The 15,117-nt window shown below is 38.1% G+C and overlaps 1 protein-coding gene across 1 annotated transcript; it reads left to right on the forward strand.

The window, feature by feature from the left end:
• Positions 1-2,070: 2,070 nt before the first annotated feature.
• LOC131310889 (potassium transporter 6) lies at positions 2,071-10,874 on the forward strand. Its single transcript, XM_058338146.1, has 8 exons — positions 2,071-2,459; positions 2,633-3,119; positions 3,479-3,532; positions 5,850-6,110; positions 6,221-6,273; positions 8,156-8,279; positions 8,625-8,879; positions 9,805-10,874. The coding sequence occupies exons 1-8, from the start codon at positions 2,421-2,423 to the stop codon at positions 10,860-10,862; spliced, it is 2,331 nt and encodes a 776-aa protein (XP_058194129.1). The 5' UTR covers positions 2,071-2,420; the 3' UTR covers positions 10,863-10,874.
• Positions 10,875-15,117: the final 4,243 nt, after the last annotated feature.

Consider the following 15,117-nt stretch of genomic DNA (forward strand, 5'->3'; position numbering starts at 1 on the left):
AATTACTAATTAGTATGTAGTGTAGAAAAATGTTCTTCAATTTATATTCAACACATGTGCACTACGTTAACATCAAAAAAATTGACAAGAAAGAAAATTCCTTCCACCTTGATTTTTTTCTTTTGGTTCCACGGTTAGAGGTAGGGGTGATCGGGCTGACTTACACACATCTCAATTAATTCTTTTCCTGTCTGGTTTGGTCAAAGACAAATCATCCACGTCGTAATCAGGAAATACACAATAGTTTACTTTCTTGCTTGATTATATCCACATGTTTCCTCCCATAAGAGATTAACCAGTTCTTTTTCATTACTATATATAAACGTGTGTTGACTCCTCATGCTATCTATATTATTATATGGTCCTTGAAACAGAATTTCAGTACTATTGTCTATATTTTCACTGATCGTTTTAATGCCATTATGCAGATTGCGGGGGAGAGTGAATGTCCACACATTTTTGTTGCACGATCTCAGAATAGAGACTTCAAAGCTCACTTTTTGTAGGATATCGAAGTTCCGCGCAAGGATATCCACCGGGCTTATATATATCTTAGCTAAGAAGGCCTTGATCTCTCATTTCTGCATCATCGCGATGGAAAACAACAGCGTTTGGAAAGAGCTAGCACAGATTTATCTAATCCTCCGTAGCTTTATTGTTCTGTTATTTTAAAATAAGTTTTAGTTAAAAATATCGGAAATAAAAATATTAGTGTGAACTCACCCGAGTATACAATATGAATAGATCAGTAAGTTTCCTATAAGGGCGTCTGCACTCAGCAAAGTGCGGACGTCCTCTTTCCCGATCAAATTTTGATGATCGAAGCCGTTCAATGTGATCAGAACATGATTTTAAGGGTCTTTACGATAAAATAAACAAAAAAAAGAGACCGGGAATGACTTCATCCGAGCAGTTTTCATTGAACGGTTAAAAAAAAACTGCTCAAATTGAGCCATTTCCCGTCATTTTTTTTTGCCAATTTCTTTACAGTATCCTTAAAATCACATTCTGAACACATTGAACGGTTCGGATCATCGAAATTCAATCGGAAAAAAAAACGTCCGCACTTTAACACAGTGCGGACGCCCTATGGGAAGGCTCGTGATGAATAGATTCATCAATTTCCTTCATAATATCTTCCAAGAATATACTACAGTATTTCTTTTCTTTTCTCTTTGTTTTTATTCTTTTCTGTTTCTCTTTTCAAGAATATGCCACTTCAAATGGATGCTACTTTGCAATGGGACCACAAAAATTATACCAAAGGGTGTATATTAGGTTAGTTTAATAGTGTACTCGAATTGAATAGTAAAAGGTCAATAATTGCTGCTTTAAGTATAGGCTGATATTTTCACAATTCCACGTATCACGATAAGTTATCACTCACTCAAGAGACAACTCGGATTGAATCGAAGAGTTCGCTCCTGATATTAGCTTGATCGCTTGAACTCGAGCCACAACCTAACTCACATACAATATGCAGTAGACGTGAGAGCGTAAGCATAATAACATTTTTAAAAATTATTAGTGCGAGGGTTAACAGCGATAGTGTAAGCATGATGCGTCTTTAAAAATTGGTAATGTCAGCTTTTGGAATTGTACTTTGGATATTTTCAAAAATATTTGGATAAGAGTAAAAAAAATGGATTTTTCTGATTTCTCTTGTCAAGACAAATTAATAATTCATAAAAATTTGACGCAAAACTAACTAATGCGGAAAAAATTCGAATAACAACAAAACAAGAAAAAGTCCCATAAAACTTAGGAGAACAGACTATTTTTAACCACAAGGAGTTGACTTTAATGGTTAAAGCTTGAAACTCAAGAATTTGCTATCTCCTAAAATTCCTGTGTTATTAATTTCTTTGGAGTCAATTCATATAGAATTTTTCTCAACCTATAATTGGGATCCCACAAGTAGCCGCGGGTGAGAATGGTCCCTGAGGTGCGAACACTTAATACTAGTATTAAAAAAGAAAAAAAGAAAAAAGCCACGACTCTACTCTCTCTCATAGCCAAGTGGCCATACCCAAAATAAAAGAAATAAATGTAACTGAACAAAGCCATATGTGCTTGCTTTAGCCAGAGAAAAGCAAATTAAACAAGAAACTCACCAACTGCAACTACTATCTCTCTAGAATCCCCTCTCTCTCTCTCTCTCTCTCGCTTAAAAAAATTCCAAATTCCCACGACACCTCGTCCCTATTTCCTCGGCCGTTCGTGGCTTGTCGTGTTTGTTTTTTCATCAACAGTAATTGAATGCTTTCTTCACAATCTGTAATAAACTTTAATTTCCTGGAAGAAACTTGCCTAATACCGGGCTTAACGGGGAGTGTGTTTGCAGTAATGGGTTGTCCTTAATATAATCTGTTCAATTTGGGGTAAAGCTGGTATCTTTCTTGGGTTTGAGGAAAAACATCATGGATCTGGAAAATGGGATGAACCAGAACCGGTTTAAGGTGAGATGGGTATGCTTTAATTTGTGATTTTGGTTTTTTTTTTTTTAATAACTCAGGTGGCCGGCCAGCTTACGCGCATGCGCACTATTTGGGTTGATTTTGGGTTGTTTTGGTAAAATCCCATTTGGGTTTTTGAGTTTTCTGAATGAAGGACTTGTTTGGTTTTATTGCAGAAAGAATCTTGGAGAACAGTTTTGACCTTGGCTTACCAGAGCCTAGGGGTTGTATATGGGGATTTGAGTATATCTCCATTGTATGTATACAAGAGCACTTTTGCTGAAGATATTAAACACTCAGAGACAAATGAAGAGATTTATGGGGTTTTATCTTTTGTATTTTGGACACTCACTTTAGTCCCCCTTCTCAAGTATGTGTTCATTGTGCTCAGAGCTGATGATAATGGGGAAGGGGGCACATTTGCTTTGTATTCTCTCATTTGTAGACACGCCCGGGTTAACTCACTGCCCAATTGCCAGTTAGCAGATGAGGAATTGTCAAGTTATAAGAAGCATGTCACTGCTCCTGCTGCATCCGCTCTTGGGTCAAGTGTGAAGTCTACTCTTGAGAGGCATAGAGTGTTGCAGAAATGTTTGCTTGTACTGGCTTTGATTGGGGCTTGTATGGTTATTGGTGACGGAGTCCTCACACCGGCAATTTCCGGTATGCTATGGATCTTCTTGTGCATTTTGCTTCAATTTGGGCTTGCAGGTGTTAGTTTGTTAATGTTTGACTGGTTAATGTTATTGGATAATTTTGTTTTTGGAATTTTTTCTTAAGTTTGTCCTTGTGGGTGTTTGTTAGTTCATATATTGTGTGATCAATTGTTAAGAATTTGATTTTTTTTTTGGCTCAAATTTGGGCTTTGGGGTGTTTGTATTGGGGGATTTAGTTTTCTGGCCACATACTAGTGCATTTTTTTTCCTGCATTCCTAATGAAGTTTGCTTGAATCTGCGCTTGTGGGTCTAGGTTAGTTAGTGGATTGACTAATAAGTTTTCCTTGGTTCAAATACATGTGCAGTTTTTTCTGCTGTTTCTGGATTGGAGCTTGCTATGTCTAAAGAGCATCATAAAGGTAAGATTATCAACCTTTTGTGGCTTTCAAATGGATGAAGTTCATATTTTGTCTTTCAGTGGATGTCAATACCTTCAAATTAGCGGACAGACTATAGGATAATAATTTGCAAACCCTTAGGACCTGATTCCATCACAGTCTTGATTGTTGGTTCCTGTAGCAGTCACTTTCAAATCATATAAGATCTGATCCAACTTGTTAAAATAGTACCTGATGTCATCTCCGTTGTCTTCTGTATTAGATAATAGCTGCTTGTTTTGTCTAAAGAAATTCCATCAGTTGGTTTCAATACCGTGGTTCTTCTTTTTGAATTGATTGGTATTCAACTTGGCTTCTCCCTGTTTCCGAGTTTAAATTTACCAGCTCAAATGACCAAATATATCCTCTCTGGATGTGGTCATTTGAGTAGGTAATTTTAAACTCGGAAGCACTGAGAACCCAAGTTGGGTACTCAACAATTCCAACGAAGGAACCACGTTATTGAGACGCCGCCAAAAGAACAAAAACCCGGCACCAGTACAAAGAACTAACTATGATATTTCTGTCTGGGTATACATATTAATAGTTTGGGGCCTTTGGGCTCTTCTGAACCTTATCGGGTTGTAGGGTTCGCTAAATTCAACTCACGAATCAACAGTTTATTTGGGCGATTAGTGATGTATTTAAGTAGAAATTTGCATAAAGTCGAATTATTCAGCACAGTATTCCAGTTTTAGTTTAGATCCATGGTATGATTATTTAAGGTCTTTTACCAATGGCTGTTGGTTTCTCTAAGATAGTAGGTGAATTTTCAGTTGACTAAAGCAATTCATGCATCTAAAGTCCCAGTGTCATGAACCTGGCGATTGACATCTGAAGATTGTGATGTCGTTAGGTCAGGAGGAAAGATTTGATGGTGGAGTGCAGTTAGGTAAACAAGTTTTCTAATGTTGACTGTGAAGGAAAGTGGTCTCATGTTGTTACCGAATGGAAAATACATTGAATCTTGACAAATATCTTGTGAATGTGAAGATGCATGTGGAAATGGGATCTTTAGGTTCTTATGTAATGCTATGGGGTCATCTTAGCAATAGAGGATGGAAACAAAAATGGTGCAATTGCGCATGGGTTAGTCAACTGGTTGATCAATTTTATCATTTTATGTATGATCAGAAGGATTTCTGCGGGGAACAGGACAGTTAATTGGATTCAATGCTTTTTTCCGAAATGATGTGACCATGTTTGGGCAACAAATTTGGATCGGTGTGACCATGTTCAAATCTCTTTGGGCAACCTATCTTGTTTTTTCTTACATGTATGTTCTTCTCAATGATGTTGATTGATTTTTAACTTCACCCGTGAAGAATAAGTTCGAGAAATGACCTCAACGACGAAGAGGAGCGAAAAGGGTGAAATGAAAAGCCAAACCTGAAATCTGGTTATTAAGATGGATAAACAATCAGTTTTGGTCAATTGTCAAAACTACAAGAGAAATTGGCCCAGGAAAATTGTGAAAGAGGAATGATGATGCACAGTTTAATGTTTAGAAATTCAAGATTACATTTTAGTGATGGAATTTTATGGTTAGGGATCAGATAGCATTAGTGATGAATTTAGAATTTTCCGAGCGCTGGTTGAGGCTGTTAATATTGCCTAACAATGCTGAAATCATAACCTAGAAAAATGAAAAATAAGATGAACGAGTGAAGAACTCCTCAAATAATAAATGCATCTCACGGTTGAAAAAAGGAATAAATTCTTTTTTTTTTTTTTTTGATAGGCAGGAAAAAAAGTCTGTTGATAAATATTGTAGATCACTTTACTGAATAATAAAGAGAGGATTCTAAAACCTACAATGATTTTGGGTAGAAGTATGGAGCATGTAGTTGACATTTCTAGTTTGACATGAATTGAGCAAGCAGATTTGAACAAAGGACTTGCCTTCTGCATCTTAGACTAGATGTGGTTATGTGTTTAGCTGCTAGATGGATCTACTTCTCAAGTCAACAACCAAGAGATACAGCTAACTATCTCTTATCATAGCAGTCTTTAAATTTCTAGGGCAAAATGGTGCTTTAATTTACCATATGGTACCAAGCATGGGAACGTCACTCATTTTGAAGCAATTGTCTCATATAAGTAACATCAGTAGGCATTTTATGTTAACTATTTAGTAAACTTCATTGTGAGACATTGCTTACCCTTTTTTAAGAGCTTCACCCGAATGTCTTTGATAATGGAATTGCAGTTGGATCTAGACCACGTTCGCTATTGCTTCATATTTCAGATCACGTTCTGTAGTTTGGCACAGCGTCCTAAAATTTCCAATGTTCTGCAGGTGTAGAAGTTCCAGTTGCATGTATCATACTGATAGCCTTGTTTGCCCTTCAACATTATGGCACCCACAGGGTCGGGTTCTTGTTCGCACCTGTGGTCGTAACATGGCTGTTGTGCATCAGCGCTATTGGTGTATATAACATCTTTCGCTGGAACCCTCATGTGTATAAAGCACTCTCTCCATATTACATGTACAAATTTTTAAAGAAAACCCAAAGAGGTGGTTGGATGTCCTTGGGTGGGATCCTGTTGTGCATAACAGGTAAGTGTATATTTATGCTCAATAACTGTGGCTGTCAATACATTTTACTGCAGTAATATTCATGTTTTATTCTCCTTATAGATTCCACAGTGCATGTTGGATTATTCCAGGTTCAGAGGCTATGTTTGCAGATCTAGGACACTTTTCGCAATTGTCGATCCAGGTACTTTTCTTCTTCATTCTGGAATCTATACCAAGTACCAACTTCACTCAAATTCTAGATTCACTTGGCATGACTGCTTGTTGGTTTTGTGATGATATATTTTGTCCTTCACTATGTAATATGTATACCTTCCATGTTTACTGCCTTACAAATGTAGGTACTACATTTTGCAAACTTGTTGCACACTTAGGAACCTGAATTCTTGGTGTCCTTCGTGCAGATTGGTGCTATTTAGTATTTGTTGCTTCCAGTAGTTTATCTGCTATATCTATAAAGCATGGTATATTTTTTCACTCTCTCTTTGTGAAGGGTGAATTAAGTTTACACAATTAGTCAGGCTACACCATTAAGGTTTTTTTGAATTATTTGTCTCTCTTACATCGACAGTTCCATTACTATTATGGAGGATTTGTGCAGTTTCCATGGGCAGTAGTTGGTTTTGCCACATCTAGTTGTTGACTCAGTAGAGTTTAAGCTGTCATGGCTGGGATTTGGACTCGATAAGAATTGCCTATTTAACTGATTATTATGCCCACATAGGATTACACCTTGATTAGGACCCCACCTTCGAGGCCTTTCTGTTTTTGAGGGTTTTGGACTGATTGAATGTTCAACTGTCAGTGTTGCGAGTCGCAGTGGTAGGAGAATATTGTGCACTCTCCGAGGCTCTCTCAATGCTTTGCTTTTCTTATTGTACCAATTTCATTTTTTTATCCTTGTGATGAATGAAATTTTACTTTGCCAGTCAAAATGAAATATTCAACCATCAGTGAAGTGGTTGTCGTCTTTTACCTCTCATTTTTTGGACTTTCTGCTTGACTTTTGTGATGCAGCTAGTAAGCCTGTAGTTGCTATCTGGCTGCTCCAGCAAGTGTCAAACCACGCTGAAAGGGAACAACACAAGCAACGAAATTACCAGAAAATAGGTAGAAACTACGTAGCGTTGAAGCTGGCATGTAAAAGAAATAAGATTCTAAGGTTTACAGCCCAAAAATGTCTGGGGAATCTTAAATTCTGTAGTATGATTGGAAAAAACCAAGTATGTAAGCTCACAAAAGAGTATTGATTCTAGATTTACAGCAGTCCTAGCATCTGAGCCCTACATAGCAAGTATAAACCTATACTCTCTGTGTTCCAAGCAATTTAAAATATCACACATGCCGGGGCAGATAAGACTAGGAACAAAATAATAATCTATGTACTATAGTAAATTAGTAACCAATAGAGAAAAGGCAAATAAGATAAATAAAAGAAATCTAAACTCCATGTAAACTACTGGCTCGATCAAGCTGTCTAGGGGGCCCCCTTGGCCTTCATAAGTGTCTTGTATGCTCCTGCATCACTTTCTAATTATGTGTAGACAACATATCTTATGATATCCTTTTTGATGGAACTTATCTAACCTATTAGTGTCGTGTATTTTGCTCATGAAATTCAGCGCATCCTCAGCGTAAAGAGCTACCTCAGTTTCGTTTACCTCCAAAAATTGGTTTTATCCAACACCTTAGAGTTGGGATATTGGTTGTGAGTGATGTAGACTGTGCCTCTTCAAGTAGTTCCAACTGTTGAGCAAGATCCTAAGGTGTTTTGTGTGACCTGATTTCCTTGAGAAACAGTACTTGCTGAAGTTTAACAAGATATAAAGTTCTTCGCATGTCAAGACATGCCAGTAGGAATAGAAAAGGGGAAAAGCTGTCTCCTTTTGACCCAAAGAAGTGTGGAAACACAGTTTTTCCTCTGGTCTTCTCTTACTGGTAATGCTGTGAAATTGATTAGTACAAGGATACAAGGACATGGTTGCGTGAAGTTTTGTTAATTACTTTCCATATTGCATCACTATGAACTATTCATCTTTCTTTAACAGGTTGTCATATTTGTGCAGATTGCTTTCACATCCTTTGTCTATCCATCCTTGATTCTGGCATATATGGGGCAAGCTGCGTATCTCTCTGAGCACCATGATATTGACAACGGTTATAGGATTGGGTTTTATGTTTCTGTGCCTGGTAGGTACTGTTTTGCTACTTGCTGAAGGACAAAGAATGTACTCCCTCCGTACCATTGTGCTAGTCCATTATGTTATTCTGGGGTGTCCATAATAAGACACTTTGAAGAGTTAATGGAAAAAATCGGTAACAATTTTGCCCTTCGCTGTTGTATTGGAGCACCAACTCCAAATAGAATCAAGCTGAGTACAACAGTTAAGAGCACTTTTGTAAACTGAAAATTTTCAAATTGCATTTTTATGTCTTCTTTAAAAGTTGAATTTTTTTAAAATGGACTAACAAAAGGGACAGAGGGAGTATGATTTAATGGTTAAATTGAATTAACAAATATTTATAATGTGACAGATAACTTAAGGTGGCCAGTTCTGGTAATTGCCATACTTGCGGCAGTGGTGGGGAGCCAAGCCATCATCACTGGAACTTTCTCAATCATCAAACAATGCTCCGCTCTGGGCTGCTTCCCGAGGGTCAAAATAGTCCATACCTCGTCCAAAGTACATGGGCAGATTTACATACCCGAGATCAACTGGATCTTAATGATGTTGTGCTTGGCTGTTACTATAGGTTTCAGAGACACAAAGCGTCTGGGTAATGCATCAGGTATGGCATTAGTTAAAGCATACAAACATTTGTAACGGTTGTAATCTTGATTCGATTTGTCCTCCGTAGAATATATTTTCTTGATTGGATTAAAAAAATAGAGAAAATTTGATTGGTTGACGGTTTTTGAAACTTGGTTTTTATGGAATCTTTAAAAAATAGATGACATTTTTTAGAGCACAACCAAATTAGTTTACACAAATGACAGATTCTCTCTGGTAAAAAATTAATCAGATAAAGAAATGACGAATGTTTACGGGTTCAAGAATTCTCACGTGTTTGCTGTACTGATCAAGTGATAATGAAAACTGCAACCACACAGTGGCCACTTGGATTGGTATTGCATCAGGCGATAGAAAAGTTGTTCCGTTACCCGAGCAAGATGAAAAAGCACGTGAAATAAATTTTTCGGGAACAACAAACTCTCTCACCAAAAAATGGAGATGTTCTTTAGAATCACTGAAAGAAGTAGAAAGTTTAGGCATATTTACATGAGGAAAATACTAGGGGTGACTGGGATGGGCATTGTCCTTTTCTTCCTCGTTAACAATCTGCTGAAAAAACTGTGAAGCATTCTCTTCTTTCATATCCCCTTTTCTTAGTTGTCCCTCTTTGTCTCCTTCAAGTGGGACCGTGAAACCCTATAGTTTGTGATGTTTGCTCTGCCTACGACGAATAGAGTTTGTGTTTCTTTTGCGCTTTTATTATGTAAAAGGCAGCACAACATTTTGTTTGAGAAACAGTCTTGGCCTACTGTCTGAAAATTGCCTCAACTTGGTAATACGAGAAAGAGTGTTAGTGACTTAGTGTTGTATCAAATGTCAGTGAAATGAGAATATATGGAAATAACACCATAAATATTCTTAAGTATTTACATTATCTGGCATTATTGCTAACCCAATACTTGTTCTTCGTTTCGAACCAGGTTTAGCGGTTATAACCGTCATGCTGGTCACCACCTGCCTAATGTCCCTGGTCATTGTTTTATGCTGGCACCAGAGTGTTTTCCTGGCTCTTGGCTTTGTCTTCTTTTTTGGAACAATCGAAGCTCTCTACTTCTCCGCTTCTCTTATCAAGTTTCTCGAAGGAGCGTGGGTCCCCATCGCACTTTCTTTCATATTCATGTTAATCATGTACGTATGGCACTATGGCACGTTGAAGAAATATGAGTTTGATATGCAAAACAAGGTCTCCGTTGATTGGCTCCTCGGTCTGGGCCCGAGTCTGGGCATTGTTAGGGTCCGTGGCATTGGCCTCATACACACAGAGCTAGTTTCTGGGATCCCCGCCATTTTCTCCCACTTTGTCACCAACCTTCCAGCATTCCACCAAATCTTGATTTTCCTTTGCATCAAGTCGGTCCCGATCCCACACGTGAAACACGAAGAAAGATTTCTTGTGGGCCGTGTTGGGCCCAGAGAGTATCGGCTCTACCGGTGCATTGTCAGATACGGTTACCGTGACGTTCAGAAGGACGACTTAGAATTCGAGAAAGATCTCATGTGTATTCTAGCTGAGTTCATCCGAACCGGAAAAGTTGGGGCCCACAACCCAGGTGAAGATTCCGAGAAGGAAGATGAGAGAATGGCAGTTATCGGAACGCCTTCGACCCACTCAGAAGGTATTCGAATGCACGAGGACGAGGGCAATAATCCACCGCATGCTAGCACGTCGCAGCTCACGGATTACGAGTCTCCAGTAACGCAACCGAGGAAAAGGGTCCGTTTCGTTATACCGGAGAGCCCAGAGATTGACAAGGGGGCTCGCGAGGAGTTGCAAGAGCTGATGGAGGCACGGGATGCCGGAGTGGCGTATATTTTGGGACACTCGTATGTAAGGGCAAAGCAAGGGTCAAGTCTAGTGAAGAAGCTTGTCATCAACTATGGGTATGATTTGTTGAGAAGGAACTCTAGGGCACCTACCTATGCACTGAGTGTACCTCATGCTTCTACCTTAGAAGTTGGAATGGCATACCAGATATAATTTTGAAGAAAATAGGCTACTGTTGAGATAGAATTTGTGTTTTCTGTACACGTTTACTTCAATAGATTCGAAACCAAAAGCATCACTGTTGAAATGGTGGATGAGTTTTGAGTTTTTTAGCGGCACAAGGGTTCTATAGGGTAGTGATTTTTGTTCTGATTGAAATTCCAGCCGAAACTGATTGACGCGTTCGGCCTCGAATGGATAGTGAGATGGGCCGATTACTGGTGAATTAGGCCGACCGAGACTTTTCGGAGGTTTAAAGCCTACAGCGAAAAATAAAGATGGGACTTTTATGAAGTTTTATTAACAAAATTAAAGGTAGATAAATCATGCTACTGCTTTTAAAAACTAATAAAAGCATTCATTGATAAAGAAAAAAACTCCAAAACAATAGCAAAACATTATAAGATTTTAAACCTATTATGTAAATATCACTAGAGTCAAAAAGAAAAAAATTGAACCATACTAGATTTTAGAAGCATCACTTAAATAGGAGGTCAATGGTCTATACATCCCTCAATAGAAGTTCAAGGGCCTATACATCCCTCAATAGAAGGTCAAGCGTTCAATTCTTTCTTTTTGTGTGAAGGCTTTGTCAATACCAGAGGCAGAACATTATAAGATTTTAAAACTATCACTTAGATATCACTAGTTTGAAAAAGAAAGTAACTAAACAATATGCTAAGATATTTAAGGGAGATTTAGCAAAAAAATCTCTCATATTTAAATTTTTTGAGCTCAAGAACAATCATCTTTTTGCAATTAAACATAAGGGCAAATGTGTCTACGAAAGTGCCTAAAATCCTATATTACCCTATGAAAGTGCCTAAAACCCTAGGGTACCATATGAAAGTGTCTAAACCACTAAAAAATTCTATAATAGAAAAGTGCACTCTAAAACTCTATTAAAGTACCTAAACATGTTTTAGTCTTATGGCTAAAAAACTCAAAAAGTTAAAGGCCCTCAATTGAAAACTATTTTGCTTGCGTCATCCCCCTAAATGAAAACTATTTAACCGTCCTTATGGTTAATTTTTCCATTTAAAGCATCACGTAAAAGTATTCCATTCATGTTTCAAAGCATCTTCTAATTAGGTACAATATAAATTTAGATATGCTATATCACTACAGAGTTTAACTTCACATCGAATAAACAAACCGTATATCGTGCATTGCTTTTAGCTCATCATGTACAAACTTCTTTGGGAATTTTATAATGGGTATCGAAATTAAAGAGACGATTTAGAGCTAGCTCAGTTTACCACCCGTGTTCATTTTCATAGGGGAGGTCAAGAGGTCAATCCTTGTATTTTGGTAAGTACATTATTGATTATTTGTTCCCCTGAATGGGGTTATTTGTTCTCTTGGTGGGCTTTGAGTTGAATTTACTAGGATTGCAGACATAAAGTCTTGTTAAACAATACTGTAATTCAGATACTTGTATTCTTTCACCGTTTTTTAATTATCAATCAAAGTAGTAAAAAGGAAGTAAAAGAGTTCCTAAAGCGTCGGCAGCTTTGACTTTTGCTCAGGGACTGTGGCCAATTCAATTTGAGCACAAATCAATTTTCGACTCCCCCCCCCTCATCATTTTCCTCTTATCGTGTCCATTTTAGATTGCCAACATGGAATATTATGCTAATTTTTTGGTGCACTGGAATATGCTAATGACCTTTCCGAGTTAATAATAATAATAAAAAGAATATGCTAATGACCATGGGAACATTCCCGGCATTTCAGGTAACTTTTTTTTTTTTTTTTTGAATATGATGCTTTTTTTTTTTTTCCTTTTCAAACAAAAAAAGCACAAAGAACATCCTATTCAGCTCCGTCAATGGTTAATGACATACGCCTAACTGATACGTGGTGAGATGTTAGCTTCGGTCTTAACATTAGTGCGGTGGGATCCCCCACAGATAATGGTGTGTTGTGACGGGACAATACTCCCTGGCGGAAGTAACAGGGTATTTTCGTTCACCAAAAATATAAATCTAATGGTTTATGGCAATCCAGAAATTCAAATTTGTTCTGAGTGTCGGCTTTTCCTATTGATAATCCAGAGGTTTTTTCCAACAGAAATGGCAGTAAAACGGTAAAACCTTAAGCAGGCTGTGTGTTCAGATACTATAAAATGCAATTAATTTTATCGGAATTTTAAGCAGGCTGTGTGCAATTAATTTGTGTGGCAAAATTCTGGCCAAAATCTTTAGTCCCGATCTCGCCAAATCGATCTTTAATGGAACCCTTAAATGCTACTAATTAACAACTGAAACGGGGTAGTTTGGAATTTCAATTTGCACATTTATCATGTGCGTTTTGGTTGACAAGTTCCTGTCTTGTGCCCACCCTGGGGCTTTGCCCTAGCAGAAAGCACTTGGCTTTGCTCCAAAGTCTTGCCAGGGCTGGTACTTGCTGAACCTAGTAACCGGGCCGTGGCGGGACTGTTCGGTCACCTGGAGGTTTGCGCTATACAGTGGGGTCCAATTAATGGCTCCGTTGTGGAGTAGTTCTTTCGCCAAATGTCATTTGGTTTGAGACAGAGAGACAGTGGGAGTGCTTTGTGGTGTTGGCGGTCAAATTGGAGAGGTGGAAGTGGGAATTGGTACTACAACAGGTAAAGAAAGGTTTTACGGACCAAACATCTTGTTTGCGACGGCTAAAATTTTGGTTGACAAAGAGATTTCAGAATAATATTCCGTGGTCAGGAAATATGTGCTTAAAACATGGTCCAAAAAAAATAAAAAATCGTTTTTTACCACCACATTACAAGTTTGTTGCTAATGGGTGAGCATCTAGGACAAACCGCACAACTTATCCCCAACAAATTTAGTATAGTTGTTAAATACACAAACTTCAATTCTTCGGTTCCTAAATGTGCACTTTTCCCACCAAATGACTCGGTCACTAATCTTTTGGTTAAAATTCTTTAATTTCTTGTGGTGTGGGGACCTTCTATGGGGATATGCGGTGGAGAAGAGGGATGACGGAGGAGGGGAGTGGCAGATGGTTCTAATGGTGGATTCAGGTCCTGGGTTTTAAGGCTTTTAATGGGTACGCATTTAGGTTTTAAGGTTTCTTAAGGTATTAAAGATATTATTCTGTATATGCCTCTTAGCATTACACATCAGCTCCACACAAGTAATTATTAACCACGCAAGCGTTTTCCATGACATGCATTGAATAATGATTCATAAATTAATTAAGCAAGAGGAAATTTTTTAGTAGGAACGATTTTGTTTTTCTTATTTCTCTAGGATTAATTATTAAATTATTTGCTCGGTTTGTTAAAACAGTTGGAATAGTCCCATGATTTGTGTGGCAAAATTCTGGCCAAATCTTTAATGGAACCCTTAAATGCTAGTACTAATTAACAACTGAAAGAGGGTAGTTTGGAATTTCAATTTGCACATTTATCATGTGCGTTTTGGTCGACAAGTTCCTGTCTTGTGACCACCCTCAGGCTTGCCCAGCAGAAAGCACTTGGCTTTGCTCCAAAGTGGGCAGGGTTCGAGTATTACCAGGGCTGGTACCTGCTGAACCTAGTGGTTGTTCGGTCACCCCAACCGAGGTTTGCGCTCTACAGTGGGGTTCAATTAATGGCCCCGCTGTGGAGTACTTCCTTCCTCACCCCAAAAAAAAAAAGTGTTTGTCTTGTGGTTCTGAGGGTAAGTACGCCCAACGTTTGCATGAGTAAGACTCAAAGGGAAAAAATTGGCTTATCCACTTTTTTCGTCCCTATAAAATGTTGCAAATATTAAAATCATCCCTCCAAACTTCTGCACATTGAGTTCAACCCTTCCGTTATGAAGAAGCTTCGAACTTCATTTTTCTTTGAAGATTATTACTTTAGTCGCCAAATGTCATTTAAGGTTGGAAGCCTGGGCTCCAGACTTGGCCTAAACAGGGCGAGTTTTTAGATTTGGTTTGAGACAGAGATAGTGGGAGTGTTTTGTGGTGGTGGCGGCCGAATTGGAGAGGTGGAAGTAGGAACTGGCACTACAACAGGTAAAAGTTTTACGGACCAAACATCTTGATTGTTAAAGCTAAAATTTTGGTTTACAAAGAGATTTCGGGTCATTATTCCGTGGTCAGGAAGTATGTGCTTAAAACATGGTCCAGAAAAATAAAAAATCGCTTTTCACCACCACATTGTAAGTTTGTTGCTACTTGCTAATGGTTGAGCATCAACAAAATGCACAACTTGTTGTTAGAACTTAGGTTCACAAATATCATTTTATAACAAGAATTATTG

This window comes from Rhododendron vialii, chromosome 12a (assembly GCF_030253575.1).
Source record: "Rhododendron vialii isolate Sample 1 chromosome 12a, ASM3025357v1".
NCBI classification, from domain to species: domain Eukaryota; kingdom Viridiplantae; phylum Streptophyta; class Magnoliopsida; order Ericales; family Ericaceae; genus Rhododendron; species Rhododendron vialii.